The following is a 16,884-nucleotide window of genomic DNA, read 5'->3' as shown; positions in this document are numbered from 1 at the left end:
AATTTTTGAGCTCAGCACCCATTAAAACCTACCCATAGACACGTCATAAGCCCTATCTACTCATTCTACTCTTGGCCTCTCACAGCTGAGCTGCGGCCGTTACCCAGCTGCCATATGGATGGACCGCCACTATTTTTGGTACCATTTTTGAGCTCAGCACCCATTAAAACCTACCCATAGACACGTCATAAGCCCTATCTACTCATTCTACTCTTAACCGCTCGCAGCTGAGCAGCAGCTGTTACCCAGCTGCCATATGTATTGGCCGCCACTATTTTTGGTACCATTTTTGAGCTCAGCACCCATAAAAACCTACCCCTAGACACGTCACAAGCCCTATCTACTCATTCTACTCATGGCCGCTCGCAGCTGAGCAGCAGCTATTACTTAACTGCCACATGGATTGGCCATCACTCTTTTTGGTAGTATTTTTGAGCTCAGCACCCATAAAAACCTAACCCTGGACATGTCACATGCCCTATGTACTCATTCTACTCTTGGCCTCTCCCAGCTGAGCTGCCGCCGTTACCCAGCTGCCACATGGATGGGCCGCCACTATTTTTGGTAGCATTTTTGAGCTCAGCACCCATAAAAACCTACCCCTAGACACGTCACAAGCCCTATCTACTCATTCTACTCTTGGCCGCTCGCAGCTGAGCTGCAGCTGTTACCCAGCTGCCATATGGATTGGCCGTCACTATTTTTAGTAGTATTTTTGAGCTCAGCACCCATAAAAACCTACCCCTAGACATGTCACAAGCCCTATCTACTCTTCATACTCTTGGCCGCTCCCAGCCGTTTTCAGCCGGTTCTAGCCGTTTAGCAGCTGGTACTAGAAATTTAAAAAATGGTTATTGCTATCATTTAATATGAATTAAACCAAAACTATGTTTTAAAAAGTTGATTCCTACGTAATTGATGATGAATTTGCCCTAAAAATAGGCCAAAAACGGCTAAACGGCTGAGCTGCAGCCGCCAGCCGTTACTTTTCCAACTTTTTGTTCGATTTAGGGAAAATAGACCTACCAAGGATTACCCATGCAAAATTTCAGCTCGAAATTCGAATTCTAAGTGCCATTTGCTCACTGATTACGAGATGGTTGCATTAAACCCCCCCCCCCCCCCTTTTAGCTGTCTAAAGCCGTTTATAATACGATTCGAGAAATAACTATTAAAATTGTCATAATCAGCGTTTTGGAGCCGGAGCCGTATTTTTCTTTAAAAACGTCTCCGGCTCCAGATTAGCTAAAAATGATTGTTTAAAGTAATATTATAATTTGGCAACGGTCTATTTCTATATAATAAACTGAAAAACTATTGTTACTTAACAAATAGACACACATCCTTCTACTATTATATAGCTTTAATCAAATAAAAGCAAAATATTTTTTATTATTTAATTTATTTTCTCGTATTCATTCGAATCCGGTGGATAGGAACCGGTTCTCATCCATACGAAAAAACTATGTCTAGCATTGTATTATATCCAGTTTTCTACGAATATAGAAATGTACAATCACAAGATTAAAACTAGTTTTTTTAGCCGGTGCCTTCGGCACCACGGGGCTAAAAAAACTAGTTTTAATCTTATAATTGTACATTCTATATCCGCGGAAAGCCGTTTATAATACGATACGAGAAATAACTATTATCAAATTCAATAATGAAAAAAATTGATATATTAATTTTAAGGTAGGAGCCGGAGCCGTAGTCGCATCAAAATTAAACGGCTCCAAAACGCTGGTCATAATGATGCGACGCCGACGCGTACTGGCCCTAAATATTATAAGAAAGAATCGCTGTAAAACATTCACTTAACTTAGAGGAAACTTAACTTAGCTAGTAAAAGTGGCAAAAAACAAGTTAATCAGCTTAGACGGAGTTAAGACATACAAAGTGGAACTAAATTCTTATATTTCATGTAATTTAATATGTTTAAATCATATTAATCAGTACAAAATTACATCTCTTATAAAAAGGGGTAAAATAGAACATGTAATTGTACAAGTTCAAAATAATTTAAAATGATTTCATTTGATTCAACTTTTTATCAAATTTGCAACTTTTCTATTACATTAAAGTTTTGCTAAAAAGAAATATTTAAAGAAAAATATAATTTTTAAAGTCTTCATTTTTTCCTTCAAGGGAGTTAAAATGGAACGTTCAAATAAATCACCAAAAATTGCAAAATGATAAAGTAGGGAAAATGACTTGACCAATAAACAGGGCCAACTCTTAAGATCTGAGTATTTAATTCTTGGAGATTTTAAAGATGCCAAAAAACTAACTAACCTCGGTTTCTTCGCTCATAATAGTTCCATTAGAAGAGGCAGTCACATTCCTCAATTTCTCGTCCCAATAAGCGTTCACCTTAAAACATAAAAGTCAGTAAATACAATTTTTGCTTACAGACAGCTTTCCGCGGATATCAAAATGAAAAATTGTAAGATTGAAACCAGTTTTGTTAGTCTCGAGGGACCGAAGGTCTGGGCTTATTATGATTTGAATTTAGTATTCGTGAAAATTGTAGTTGGTAGTTAGTGTACACTCTTCGCACAAATTTCGACAGTCGAACTCTTTTTGAATAAGAGTTGCTTCGCTCCTTGCCACTAGCCCCAACAATTAATATTTGTTGAGAGCAAATGGACGGACAGACAGAATAACGAACAATTTATAGATTTTTGATAAAATCGTCCATTGTAAGTAATAAAAACTCACCGTAATGAACATATTCCATGGTAGAAGGGTGCCAATGCCCAACCAGAAAAAAATTAAATAGATGAATTTAAACTTGTCCTGCGGGACTTCTCTTCCGGGCTTGGAATCCATATTTAGGTCTAAACTCTGATCTGAAAGTATTAAAAACATTTTTAATTTATTCTTAAGTTCTTTAACAATCTTCAAAACTGATTCTGTCTGTCCGAATAGAAAGATCTCGCTAACCGCTAAACTCAAAAAAGATGTTACTGGCCGAAGGCGTACAGTGAAAAACCTTAATATCTTACGTTAAGTACTTTTTATAGTGTTTCATTTTTAGAGTATTTTATCGATTCAACAATCATTTAAAATGAATAAGTACAGGTACAAAAGAGTAAAAAATAATTTTAAACAAAAATTCTCTGTAAATCAATCATAAAATTCCTAAAATTCAAGTTGCTTAATCGTGTAACCTAACTGTCACAGGAATCATCTGAAATTAGATTAGACGATTTTAGCATGCCTAAATAAACGAAATGACATACGGAACATAAATGTCGAAAAACTTGATTTAATAAGAATAACTGTTTGTAGGTTAAACAAAATCTGAAATAATAACTATAACTAAAAGATAACAGATAACATTCTTGACCTCTGAGCAGAAGTTCAAGGTTGGCAAAAATCAATAAATATCACCCCCCAATTTCTCATGCCAAATATTCCCCCCCAAAATAAGTTCAAAAATAACATAAATATTTCACATTTTTCAAAGGCAGATGTGTTTCAAATAAAAGGTCTTTTGACAACACATACAAACGTGCTTTTCTGCTAACTGAATGAAAATAATTTGAGAAAGACTTTTTAGAGAGCTAAAGAGTAAGAGAGATATATATGTGTGTGTGTGTGGTAATTTTCTAGCTTATACGACAATATTTGAAAGGATGGGAAGATGGAGTAAGGGAAGTGGATGATAACAGAGAAAGGGAAATGCCTTTCTCTTTCACACCAATTTCCCTTCAGCTACAATAATAATCCAAAAGTGTGTTACTATACATTTTTCTTCCCTTCTCTCCCTTAGTGAGCCCTTGCAATGTGTACTAAAACTGCGGCTTTTTCTCGCCCCCCCCCACCCCCACCAGTACTAAAATTGTGCGGTAGTTTTTTCCCGCCTTATATTGAATGAGTTTTGCCCTCCACCCCTCATTTTCCCTCCTACGCATCGACACACACACAGAAATATACACAAAAACGCACACAAACAAGAACAAACACACACACACACAGCCTCCTATCACGATAAGTTCATGAACCTTTCTTATATTTTGAAAATTTTCATTTTATACAGAAAATTACTTAAGAAAATACCATTAATACTTTTGATAAAGGTTAAAAAGATCCATTTAGATCAAATTATTACATATAAAAAGAGTCTTTATCCGATAAACCTTGAAAATTTCAAAATACTACAAGGGTTTAATTATTTGGAGGGGTGGAATGATTCGTTCATGACCGTGTAATGTTATTTCCGTGTTGGACAAATGAATCATTTAATCCTCGAGGCCACGAGGTTTTTTAGCAGAAGCTACTGTGTAAACAGGTTTGTCCGTCTTTAAACAGTACTATATAATATCAATATTATGATGTAACTTTAAAATAAATGGTAAAATACAACAAAATGATTATGTTTAATTACGAAATTTTCAGGAAAGCTTTAAATTTAATTTTTTCCTAACCAATGACCCCATCTAAACTGCGTTCGTTCATTTTTATTGAACTAATGGAATCGCCCCTTGCATTAAGCGGCTATTCATGAGTTAGTATAGGAAAATGAGATAACAAATAGCCCAAAACCATTTCTACGCTTTAATCTAAAATAAAATAGCCCACTACAATCTTGTATTATTCTTGCCTAAAATTTATAACTCATTTTGTACAGATGTTACTTGGTTCTCAACTTATCTATAATAAAAAGTAGATTAATGATGTCTCTCTAGCTGTCCCTTAAGATCTCGGTAACCATATAACCGATCGGATTCTACTCTTCAGGGTTTATACTTATTGGTCCTGTGGTGGTTTTAAGCTATTTTCTTGGGGTGTGGGACACCCCCAACCCCCCCAAAAAATGAAAATTCCCCCCCCCCCCAAAAAAAAAAATTTCTGGGGAAACTACTTCACATAAATTATTGGCGGCAGCACCAGAAAAATATTTTTTTCCTAACATTTAAATTTTTTTTAAAATACCTCATGGGGCAAAGCCCCTAGAGGCTAGGGGCGAAGCCGCTAGTAATTCAAATAAAGAATTTCATATATTAAATATTTTCTACTATAGCTTGGTAATATTTACGTAATAGGGATTCGTCTGCTACTCATGTTAAGAAAATGTTAGCCATATCTTATATTCAGGAACGTGGAAATTCATTTGAATAGGTTCTTAAGATTCAAAAAAAAAAAAAAAATTGGAAAATCAACATAATGAAAGCTGTGTAAGATCTCATTAACAGATTGCAATTTTTTAGACCTACTACAAGACCTGACACGGTTTAAAAGTAAGAAGAAGGTTTTAAACCCACCAACTTAAAAAGTTGTTTATAGACATCCTTATATAAGAGTAACAGGATGAATATATCCGTCTATGTGTACCAGGTAACCACTGAACCGAATGCATGATTCTCCTTTAAAGTGAAAATTTTCATAGAGGGGTTGGGTACCATCACCCTCCAAAGTGAAATCACCCTTAATAAAAATGTCAACCCCCCCCCCCCCCAATAAAATTACCTAACTTAAAAGTTGAGGGTCGACTACCCATCTCCCCCCCTCCCCCCACCCATTACAAGTAAACCCTAGAGGCCTAGGGGGCGTAGCCACTAGTAATTGATATAGGATTGCGGCCATATAAATATAACTTTACCTTGCTGTGACAACAGTTTGCTATCATACACTATTATATCGGTCTTCTGGAGACAAGGTGAAGATTCGGCTGTGTATTGAATGTTTAGCAAGGGGCGGAAGGCAACTAAGTAACCTAGTACTGCAAAATTCTTTTTTAAACTCAGTTTCCTATCAAATTTTGATGAGCAATAATGAAATTTAAAAAGAAATGTTTAACTGGTCTTCCTAATTTAGAAATTTGACGACAATTGATAAAATAAATAGTCTCATTAATTGCAAATAAATACTAGACAACATTTAATCTGATAACGCGAATTTAGTTCTAAGAATATGTGCACATAACTCATTACAAACCCTTACAATTACAATTTTAGTCATCTTTTCTTCAAATTTGTGAGAAGCGACCCTATATTTCAAAACTTAAATAAGGATTTTACTAATCCTATTTTTTCTTACAACAGTAAATCATTATTTTCAGTAACGAAGCAATTCTACAACTCACAAATTCCATCTGCGCGTTTAATGGGGATTTATTTATTTAACCTTTATATATAGATAAACTATAGTTATAAGGGAATGGGGATTCGATCCACAAAAAATTAACCCCCCCCCCCCCCCAAAAAAAAACCTTCATCCCACAAAAAAAAATGAGCTTTCTGGCGGATTATCTGTCACGGCTGCCACAGTGTCGCCGACGCGGCAGCCTCCCGATACAATAACCTCCGTTCGAATCGTAGGTCGTTGAGAGGTCAGTAATTTGTCAGCCTAAGTAGCCGCAGCATCGGCGGCGCTGTCCGCAGACGGGGAAGTTATCTGCCAGGAAGAGGTTTTTGACGGAGCAACTCCCAATCTCAAGCGGAGTCAAAAACTTTTTAAAAATACAGAAGAGTGAGCGAAACCAAAGTATTGAAAAGTCGACGTATTCTTTCACCTGTTGTGGTTGACGTACATAAACAAACTATTTCATAAGCCAATGAGATTTGTTGTACGAAAGTTTTGACAATCATAAAAATGCGCGGCATTCTTTATACAAAAAAAAACCTTGGAGGACAACATCCAAAAGTACCAGATATATCACTTGGGACTATTTTCCCGTTCAGACTTCACCCTAATAGACTTTTTGATAAATTTTGGCCTTTTTTGGCCTTTCATGTACTATATTTAGTCCGAACCGACATTTATAATTTATGTAACTCTTTGTCTGGACCAATATTTGTACGAAAAAAGTCGGTCGGACTACTCTTTAGATGTTAAAGGGTTCGAAAAATAGTCATAATTAATGGTCCAATAGACTGAAATTTTCTGTATTTCGGACTATTTTTGACTGTCTGATCGAAATTTGCAGAACTTCCGAACATCTCAATTTGTATCGTCATTTTTGCTTGTTTTTTTTTTACAAAACATATGGACGGATATACTGGATTACGAAAAAAATGTTTAGCTGAAACTTCACATCTTTTAGAGAACCATCTCTTGTATCAACCGACAATATCTAATTTCTTCAAGTCGATAAGCGATCATCATATATAGACTATAGTAATTAATATACTAAAATATTGCAGTTTACAGATCGGGGGGGGGGGGGGGGGGGGGGCTGTAAGAGCCCGTCCACTCTAGTTTTTTTTCAGTGTCATTTTTTTGTAGGTAAGATAGAGAGCTGTGACTTCATGACTTTTTAATTAAGTTTAGTAATTATACGTCGGCAAGCGTTGATTTTATAAGGAAATCTAGTCTGTGTCGGTCGTGGTGTCCGGTCAAAGACGGCTGGGTAGCACCAGAATTAGAAAAATTCGAAATAAATCTTGATTTCTTGTACAGAATGTACATTTAGAGCAGCAAAATGGAATTTTACCTTAATTTTCTGAATCTGCTAAGGAGCAGTCTGACTGCTTTGACAAGTTAAAGTAATATTCTCTGAAAATAAACTTGAACCAAAAAATTTTACGTCCCTATCTGTAATAGGAGCCGAGATAGACAGGGGGGCTCTTAGAGCCCCCCCCCCCCTCCCCTCCCACCCGATCTTTTAAGGTGGGAATTGGGGTCCGATTTGTAAGGGTTAAAAGTAGATTCACATTAGTAAAACATATTCACTCAAAAATTATCTTTGTATCTTAAATATCAGCAGAGTAATTAGCTCTACAAAAAAATTTTAGCTGAATAATGGCTACTTTTGGCACTTTTGATTATAACAATGTAAGGGGATAAATAAAAAAGTTGCAAACAAAAAGAGTAGGCGTATATCCTCTAAGATTTTTTTTTCAATTTTGAAAACATGAAACCGAGCAGCGGCTCTTTTTTACAATTAGGTTAGGTTGAGCACCCGCGGCTAGGCAGACTAGGGGAGCGAGCGCCGGGGCCAGGTTACATAGTTTTGTCAAAGTTTTATAACCACTTCAGTGTATTCGTTGGCTAAAAATTTGAATACTTTATTTGAATTTGATTGGTTGGTTCTAAATAAGTAGCATCAAAACTTTTCGACTAATAATGTAAATCTAAAAAAGTTAATTTTGTGCATCATTACTGGTATTTTACATCAATTTATCTCCATTGCATCCATGGAATTTTTACAATAAATGAAAAGGTTTCGTGATTACAATTATTTTGGGATAAGGAATAAGTCCGCGGCATTCACTGCGCGCAGAAATATTTTTGTAAACAAATCTTTTTCTGACTCACAACAAGAGATAAAAAAAAACAAGAGTTCAAAAGTAAATTATCTAAACGTTACAGGAATAAAACCACAGAAAAAATGTCTTATTGGTTTCACAGAAACCCGCTGAAGGCCACGGCCCTTCAAAAATTTGAAATAAAAATGTTTTCGCACGATCCAGAGGCTTTGAAAATTTTAGGGGACCTACGTCAGAGTAGGGCCAGAGTTTTGGAACTTTTACCAGGAAATTTATCCATTATTTCTAATTTTGATTCTATAGGTATGTACATTAAATTTTGCTCTAGGTTACATAAAATAGTAATACAAATGCGTTTAGAATGAAATTTTATGAGTTGGTTTTGCTCTTTTGGTACATTCTTTTAGTACCCGTTTGTATTTCTATCAATTAAGTGTGTTCATATTTAAGGTCTTTAGGTAAAATTGGACGTATAAACTGTTTCTTTCCTTTTGTATTTGTACATTTAAAACCATACTGTGTAAAGATATTATTTCACGCAAAGTTTAAAAAGTATACATTTTTACATAGTTTTTATTTAATGGATAATTTGTTTGATCAGACCCGCATCATACTCATGATCAAATTAGCACAGCACTCAGACTTTATCTTTCACTGGCCAGGTAAAGTATTTTCTCGTATTCATTCGAATCCGGTGGATTGGAACCGGTTCTCATCCATACGAAAAACTATGTCTAGCATCGTATTATATCCAGCTTTCTACGTACGAATATAAAAATGTACAATCATAAGATTCAAACCAGTTTTTTTTAGCCGGTGCCTTCGGCACCTCGGGGCTAAAAAAACTAGTTTTAATATCATAATTGTACTTTCTATATCCGCGGAAAGCCGTTTATAATACGATGCGAGAAATAACTATTAAAACTTTATCTTTCAAATTTCAGACAAATGCTTTTATGTTTTATTCTTTATGTTTACTTTCTTAAAGGGAGTCAAACGAGTAGATTAACAAAGTGAAATTTTTTTTCTTGTTAGTTTTCCCCCATGATCAATGTTCCTTAACTTATAACTTTTACGATATAGGTAGTTTATAAAATATCAAGAATTAAAAACTATGTTCTATTTTTAATTTAGGGGTCTGTTACTGCAACCCCAGGATGTAGATGCAGCAAGCAAGTTGAAGAATGCTCTGACATATAGGTAGTAGTGCAAGCTACTCTATAAGTAGTTCCGGTCCGTTCGTTCGTCCATCCGAGTAAGAGAAGAGGAGAAATTTTGAAATCATTTTAGTGGGTGCGGTTGCTATATATTGATATCAAACTTATTAAAGCTTGTAAGTTTAGCCAAGTAATTCTTAGATGTGTTAGATTTTTTATAACTTTACACGAAATCTTCTTTGATTAAAAAAAACAGTATTTGAACTTCAATTGATACATAGTACCTACATTTTACTACCATGCATTAAATCACACAATCAGAGCAAAGTACACAATTTCCCCTCTCAAAACATTTAAGTAAGTCGACTGTCAAGTTTATAGCATCATTATAATAGTTATATATTTATTTACAAGCTAATTTTAAAACTTATTTAATTAAATACAAAATTGAAGGAAATTGATTTATACCATTAGCCTGGAAAAGTAGATTTTAAAATTTAAATTAAAAAAATCACTGATCATCTCCCTAATATACTAAATGTATTGTTTTTCTAGATGGAGTGATAGTATTATAGAGGGAGTAATAGTACGAGAAGATGCAGTTTTTGAGGTTGCTAGTATTGTCATGAACGTAGCTTTCTGGTAAGAATAATCACTTAATTGAAAGTAATCTTGTAAAACCAACAAGTTTATTATTATTTTTTTAAATTAAAGGGTGTCATCTGCAGAGAAAAAATCGAATATAAAAAATTAGGGTTGGCAATCCGCCCAATTTTTTTGACCCAGAATCTGAATCCGCAATTCCAATTGCGTATTTGGATTGTTAATTTTTATGACTTTTGGAGCAGTTATTTAAAACGTTTATTCAAAATTTGGCAAACAAAAACCATAAAGTATTTTATTGTCTTAACTACAAGTGAAATGGTGGGTAGCATCCAAAGTTTTTTGTATTTTATTTCACAGTAGCTTTTCACAGTTTAAGTTAAGTAAAGGTTAAAGATGGCCACTATAGTTTTATTTATAGAAAGACCTTTAAAAATATTGCTAGAATCCGCAATCCGAAAATCCGCAAAAAAAAAGAATCCGTAAGCTACGGATTAATTCGCTATTTTTTGGTTTGGATTTTTGTAAGAATCCGAATCCGGCCCTAAAAACCCTATCAATTATGATATTAATAATAATAAGGGGGGGGGGTTTTAATGCAACCATCTCGTAATCAGTGAGCAAATGGCACTTACAATTCGAATTTCGATCTGAAATTTTGCATGAGTAATCCTTGGTAGGTCTATTTTCCCTAAATCGAACAAAAAGTTGAAAAAGTAACGGCTAACGGCTCAGCCGTTTATCCGTTTTTTGGCTATTTTTAGGGCAAATCTGCCATAAATTATGTAGGAATCAACTTTTCGAAACATATTTTTGCTTTAAATCGTGTGAAATGATACAAAAAAAAATATTTTTAGATTTCTAGTACCAGCAACTAGCGGCTAGAACCGTTTGAAAATGTTTTGGAGCAGCATAGAGTATTATGTTGAGATAGGTTTCGTGATGATTTCCCTTGAAAATAGTTTTAAAAATGGCTAAACTGCTGAGCCGCCAGCCGTTAGCTGTTACTTTTCCAACTTTTTGTTCAATTTAGGGAAAATAGACCTACTAAGGATTACTCATGCAAAATTCCAGATCAAAATTCGAATTCTATGTGCCATTTGCTCACTGATTACGAGATGGTTGCATTAACCCCCCCCCCCCCCCCTTAAATATTAAAGTTGTTCCTACATCTTTTCTTATTACATTTGATTCATGAGTTTTTCAGTTACTCATCACTGACTTCTCAGGTACATGAGACATGCAGTTCTGGTGGCAGTTAAGCCTGACATAGCCATGGATGATGCAAAGGAAGTTCACACGAGTCTAAGAAGAGCTGCAGGACTCATTAAATCTGTACAGGTCCAATTTATTTTAACTGTGGCGACACAGAAAAGATTGACCAATTGAGAATTATTAATAATTAAGAAAAAAAAGATCCTGAAACTGAATTTTACTTTTTAAAATGAGCATCTCAGTTAATACTTGATAGTTTATCAGTAAGTAAATAATTCTTCTCATTTTTTTTCTGTTCTGTAAACTTTATTCACAAGAACTAAGAATTAGACTTGTTAATTTTTTTCCATTTAATTTTCCATCTTTCTATTTAGGACACATTGCTGGCCCAGCTAGACGAGAAGGCTGTGGATGGCGGAGATCTTGATGGACGGGTTGTGACAGCATATCTGAACCAATGTACAGCAGAAGCTCAGGAGGTCACTATTGCCAGAGCTATTGAACTCAAACACAACCCCAAGTAAGGAAAAAGTCCGAGATACATTCTTGTGTAGTATTTAAAAATGTCAGGAACATATTCAAAAATACATCTTTACAGAAATGCAGAAAAGGATGACTTTCATTAAGAAAAAATATTGCTTAAGGTGTTAGCTCTGCAGATCTTTTATTGTGATCTTATATTTTTCAACCAAATATCGCCTAGCATAAAATAAACTTTGCCCTTTATACTCCAACAACAATGTGTTATTGGTATTATTTTATTCTTTTTTCTTTACTATGACAGGTGTCCTTAATTTGATTTTTTTGTGTATAAAAAAATGCATTGAAATCTAATGAAAATAAGTTGAGCGCTATTTTCAAAATTTTCTTAATTCGTTGTTGTTAATATTTTATGTTCAATGTCTATTTTAATTTCTGTTTTAGATTGATCTCATCATTGGCTACAGAAACCTGTAGAATGTTCACTACCGCATATGAAAGCCTTAGCACCCTGGATGTCAAAATATTCGGTCACTGGAGATCATATTTTGGCCTGAAGGCGAAGTTTTACTCCGCCTATGCATATAATTATCAGGGCGAGGCACTTTTGGCGGAGGATAAATGTGGAGATGCTATAAGATCACTACAGGTTAGAAAGAAAGAAGGGTGTTAAATAATCATAACAGAAAAAAATTTGAGTTAGTTGCTTGGTGTATTTATAAATCTTTTTTCTACATTTACCTCTTAAGCTGGATATCTAGGTTCATTGGGTATTGCAATTATCTTATTATCATTGCCTCTTAAATAGAGGATGTTCCTATTTACAGAAATCCAGTAAAAAATGGTGTTTTTTTGTACATTTAGTACCTAGGTAACGTTGTAGAAAAATACATATTTTATATATTATATAGCTTCCTATAAACAAGTAGTTCTATTTAAATAGGAAAATATAGGTATCAAAATCTTACTTTTGATCTTGGAATTACCTATTTTTAAAAGAGTTAAAAGAGAAAGCACCAAATGATTGATATTATAATAACAACTCTTGTCTTTATTAAGATTCTGGAATTAATTTGTATTTTGCTTTTTTAGGAATCCAAGAAGGTGTATACCTCAGCCAAGGAGCTTGCTGTAGAATATGCTAAAACTAAGGGTAATTATGCAACTTAATATTCCACGCAGCCCAAACCAACAACTAAATTAATTCAAAGAATTAAAACCCCAAAACAACTCAAATCAGCGATCTTATTCATTCCTATTACAGTTGTTGTTTACAGTCGATATAACTGAAAATTCCAAAGAAAAAAAAACAATACAATTATTTTGCCTGCCTGTCAAAAAGTAGCATCATAACAAAATAACTATTTGTATTGTATAATACCATGCTGAAATTGTTTTCAATAGAGAAACAATGAGATGGGGGACCCCATAAGTGGTTATACAGTTGTAAAAAATTAGATCATGCTAAACATGTGGCATACGTAATTTTATTTGTATTCCCCTAACAAAAGTAAGAACCCCTCTTACAGCTTTTTTTAAAGAATTCTTTTTTAATTATATAAAAATGCGACTAGACCGAGTTTCTTTATCCATCCTCTACCCCAAGGCTGTCAAAATTGTTATTATCTAAACTTACTTCACGAATATCACTTTATATTCAATCGCTTACATAAAACTTTTACTGTTACCTAGGCAAAGGAACTCAAGCTAAACCAGAGAAGCATCAGTTCTTTACTCGGCTTCTACCAATTCTCAACAGAACTCTAGAGAAGTGTGAGAGAGAAAATGGATTCATTTATCATCATAAGGTTTAACAAAATTGAACATCAGTTTACCTAGAGCATTTTTACACGGGCACTAAAAAGATTATCATTATTAAAGGATTTTTTTTTTCAGTGTTTCTCAATTAGAAGATTTTCTAAATGTTTTTTCAATACTGATTTTTTACCTTTGAGTTTAACAATATCAATGTTTTGGATAATATCGGAAACTTTACCTTAATGAAAAAATTGATGATATTTTATTAACACTATCTTTCCCTTATTTGACCCCCTCTATGCTCACACCTTAACGCCTGTATTTAAAATTAAGCAATCAAAATTAAACCTATCATTCAATTAGTCATTACCCCTTTTTCAACGTATAAAAAACAATTAATTAACGATTAGTAATATTGTTTGGCATAGACAGACGTCCAGACATCCTACCTCTGTTATAATAGAATCTGATTTTAGGTTCCCTATGACCCTGTAGATCTTGAAATGAATGAGAAGACCCATGGTCTCGTGTCCCCGGAGCCATTTGAGATACCCTCAGTTTCCCCACTCTGGACTCCTATGGCATATGCTGCATTTGACGAGTCCAAGATTGGAAAAGAGGTTAGTAATTCATACCAGGGGCTGCTATTCAGTCAATTTATTCCATTTGAAATTGTCGAAAATTAAATATTTTGTTGGAGTAAAACTTTTTTTATGTAACTGAAAGGGAAGTGGATAAGAAGGGGAGAAAAAAGAGAAGGGGGTTGAGGGGAAATTTTCACTTAGAATTGTATTTCAGAATCACATTCACTTTTCCCTGCATTCATACACTAACCTATGTCTTTTTATGTAACTTGTAGCATGAACTAAACAGGGCTAGGTGATTCTGTAATGAACACCTGACCTTGCACACGTTCAGTAGTACCAAATCGGTTTATATATCTATACTTAAAATAAGCAACCGAACTGTATAAGAGTTTACTGTTCTTGATAGACAATACACTTGTCAGAGGTAAAGGCATAAACCGTAGCTGTATATTATGACAGGTGTCATACGCGTGAAAACAACAATATCAGTTCGCTAGGTATTATCTATTCATTTGTCAGTTAAGCCTTGTTTCCACATTTATCGTAAAAAAATTCCACTTCTGTGCTATTTTAGTCTCACGGGTGAGTTCTTAAAGGCCCTAAACATCCAAAGGTAGCAGATACCAGTTAAATTATTATATTTTGTTATGTCATCTATAACTTGAACTGGAATTAGGCCCATAAACTATCATGTTATCCAATAACGTGATGCTTTACTACAACTATTTTATATTTGAAGGATAAGAAGAAGAGCAAGACGGAGAAGAAGGAGGAGACAGAGGTGAAGCCTGTGAACGAGGTACCCATACCAGACAACGAGATCAAACACAACACAGAGAGCGGCTGTATCATCTCTTAAGAAATTTTCACGTGTTTTTTTTATTAGGTATTTTGTTTGAGATCAAATAAAGGACAGGTATGTATTATGGTTTATCGTTTAACTAAAAATTTTGAACCCTATCAAATGCCTTGTAAATTATTTTAAGATAAAGATATTTAATTGGAAAAATGTATTTCTGTCCGTGTCCCCGATTTGAGTGCACTATGTGGAGGGTGCAATAAAACTTATAAATCCACGCCATATATATTTTTTTCTCATATGTATAATGTATTGTATATATACTTTAGGAAGGGGAGCTTACTTCGGAAGTAGTTTTGAATTTAGGTAATATGAAAAAATCGTTGCCGCATTAAATATGTAAAGTTTGACTGTCGGTGGGAGCAGCAGGTCCACAACCGTCTAAGACAAAAACAATTTCCTGTACTATATTTTATCTACGGCTGATCTTTAGTAACAGAAACCTCAGCGGTTTCTGGTGGTCGCGATTCTTTTTGTAGAAACTAGACTTTTGGTTCCGGAGTACCCCCCCCCCCCCTAATTTCATTCCTCATTTATCTAATACACTCTAGTTCCCTTCACCTGTCTGATCAAATAATGTTTATTATTATTTTATTATGTTTGTATTAACAACACTTTTTCCAGTATGGCTTAGAATCCGATTAATAACCGCTGGATTAGAACCAGTTCTCAGCCACACTGAAAAATCATGTATAGTATCGTATTACAGACAATTTTCCACGAATATATTAAAAATCGTCAGGTTTACATACAGGTTTTGTTAGCCTTCATTAATATTTTTTAATATAATACACGGAAAGCTGTTTATAATACGATTCAATAAACAACTATTAGGTAACAAATCTAATAGTAATTATAAAATGTATTGTATTTTAGTTCATTGTTTTATTTAGAAAATGTTTGTCAGACTTAAAATTTTGGGTATCGTATTATTTTATTTTAATATCGTTTTATTTTCTTTATATACTATTTTTAAATCACAATCTAAATTCCAAATCAATATTTTTGTGTCATATTACGATAAAGACCCTAATACTGAAAGATCCCTAAGATATACAGTATGGCTTAGAACCGGTTTTGATCCAGCGGATGTTAATCGGTTTCGAAGCCATACTGGATATAATTTTATCGTTCTTGGAGGTTATTAAATGTATTAGACACTTTTTTATCAATCGTTTTTTTTACAGTTGTCCACGAATACGAATTTGAAAACATAGGGTCAGTCAAAAACGAGTTAAGCCTGTGGTTTTTATTTTCTTATTCTTGTCAAATTCTTAAGAATTAGATTAGAAGATAGAATAAAACAAGGATGACAACATCCATAAAAGCAAAGCACTGAAACGGAAGGACAAACGGACATTAACATTTGTAAAGTGTCTGAAACTAAATAATCAGAATATAAAAGTATCGAATGAGTCGAAGCAAAATTGTAAGTAAATTTGTTGAAAAACTGCTTGATACAGGATAATGTTTATGGACATACTTACATTTTTAGGACTTGATTATAGAGTTGCTTCGTTTATACTATTGTTCTTTGTTGTCCCAGGAATCAATATACAAAAAATCAGATCAAACGGAAAATTAGATCACATAAAAATTTGTTTTTAATAAAGTAGAAAAATCAACATGTTTAAAATGGACGTACAGACATTCTGGTAATTATTATAGAGTTGCTACGCTTTCTAACTCGTACCTAACTACTACAGGAATCATCATGCAAAGTTTGAAATCGATAGGACAATTCTAACCTGCCTAAATTAACGAATAAAAGCTATCTATCTCGGACGGACGGACGTACGGACCGACCCTAATTATAGAAAAGCTTCGCTTTTAAAAATGTCCTTTTAGTTTTTCGATATTTATTACTTATTGTGTAAATGTATGAATTTAGTCAACATACCTACCTAATCCTATTGTAAATAATTTTGTGTAAAAAAAAACAGGGATAAGAAAATGAATGATATATCTATCTTTCATTTATTATTATGTGTAGAATTCTGACTTTGGTAGTC

At 34.0% G+C, this 16,884-nt stretch overlaps 2 protein-coding genes across 7 annotated transcripts in view; one reads left to right on the top strand and one right to left on the bottom strand.

Annotated features, from left to right (window-relative positions):
- LOC145334156 (equilibrative nucleoside transporter 1-like) overlaps window positions 1–5,794 on the bottom strand; it is a 30,275-nt gene extending 24,481 nt beyond the window's left edge. For 3 of the 4 annotated variants that reach the window (XM_080179506.1, XM_080179495.1, XM_080179516.1), the window contains exons 1-3: window positions 5,606–5,728; window positions 2,719–2,849; window positions 2,293–2,370 (exon numbers count right to left, since the gene is read on the bottom strand). In XM_080179506.1, coding sequence (XP_080035632.1) covers window positions 2,293–2,370; window positions 2,719–2,829 — 189 coding nt within the window. In that variant the 5' untranslated portion in view covers window positions 2,830–2,849; window positions 5,606–5,728. Of the gene's footprint in view, window positions 1–2,292; window positions 2,371–2,718; window positions 2,850–5,605 lie in introns of all 4 variants that reach the window. The other variant, XM_080179523.1, reaches the window with a different exon arrangement.
- A 2,437-nt stretch (window positions 5,795–8,231) lies between these two features.
- Window positions 8,232–16,757, top strand: LOC145334037 (BRO1 domain-containing protein BROX-like). 3 transcript variants are annotated; one of them, XR_013884689.1, is made up of 12 exons: window positions 8,232–8,480; window positions 8,815–8,875; window positions 9,348–9,413; window positions 9,926–10,012; window positions 11,203–11,314; window positions 11,563–11,708; window positions 12,113–12,317; window positions 12,761–12,821; window positions 13,361–13,476; window positions 13,903–14,046; window positions 14,753–14,929; window positions 16,721–16,757. XR_013884689.1 is itself a non-coding variant. In XM_080179316.1 (11 exons), the coding sequence occupies exons 1-11, from the start codon at window positions 8,336–8,338 to the stop codon at window positions 14,870–14,872; spliced, it is 1,263 nt and encodes a 420-aa protein (XP_080035442.1). In that variant the 5' UTR covers window positions 8,232–8,335; the 3' UTR covers window positions 14,873–15,376. The 3 variants fall into 3 exon arrangements, 1 of the variants encoding a protein (XP_080035442.1); XR_013884688.1 differs by lacking the exon at window positions 16,721–16,757 and adding an exon at window positions 15,142–15,376; XM_080179316.1 differs by lacking the exon at window positions 16,721–16,757 and having other exon boundaries at window positions 14,753–15,376.
- Window positions 16,758–16,884: the final 127 nt, after the last annotated feature.

This window comes from Acartia tonsa, chromosome 2, assembly GCF_053477335.1.
Source record: "Acartia tonsa isolate MP-2025a chromosome 2, ASM5347733v1, whole genome shotgun sequence".
Taxonomy (NCBI): domain Eukaryota; kingdom Metazoa; phylum Arthropoda; class Copepoda; order Calanoida; family Acartiidae; genus Acartia; species Acartia tonsa.
Note: the sequence above shows the minus strand (reverse complement) of the source record. Positions and strands in the feature narration are given on the sequence as shown.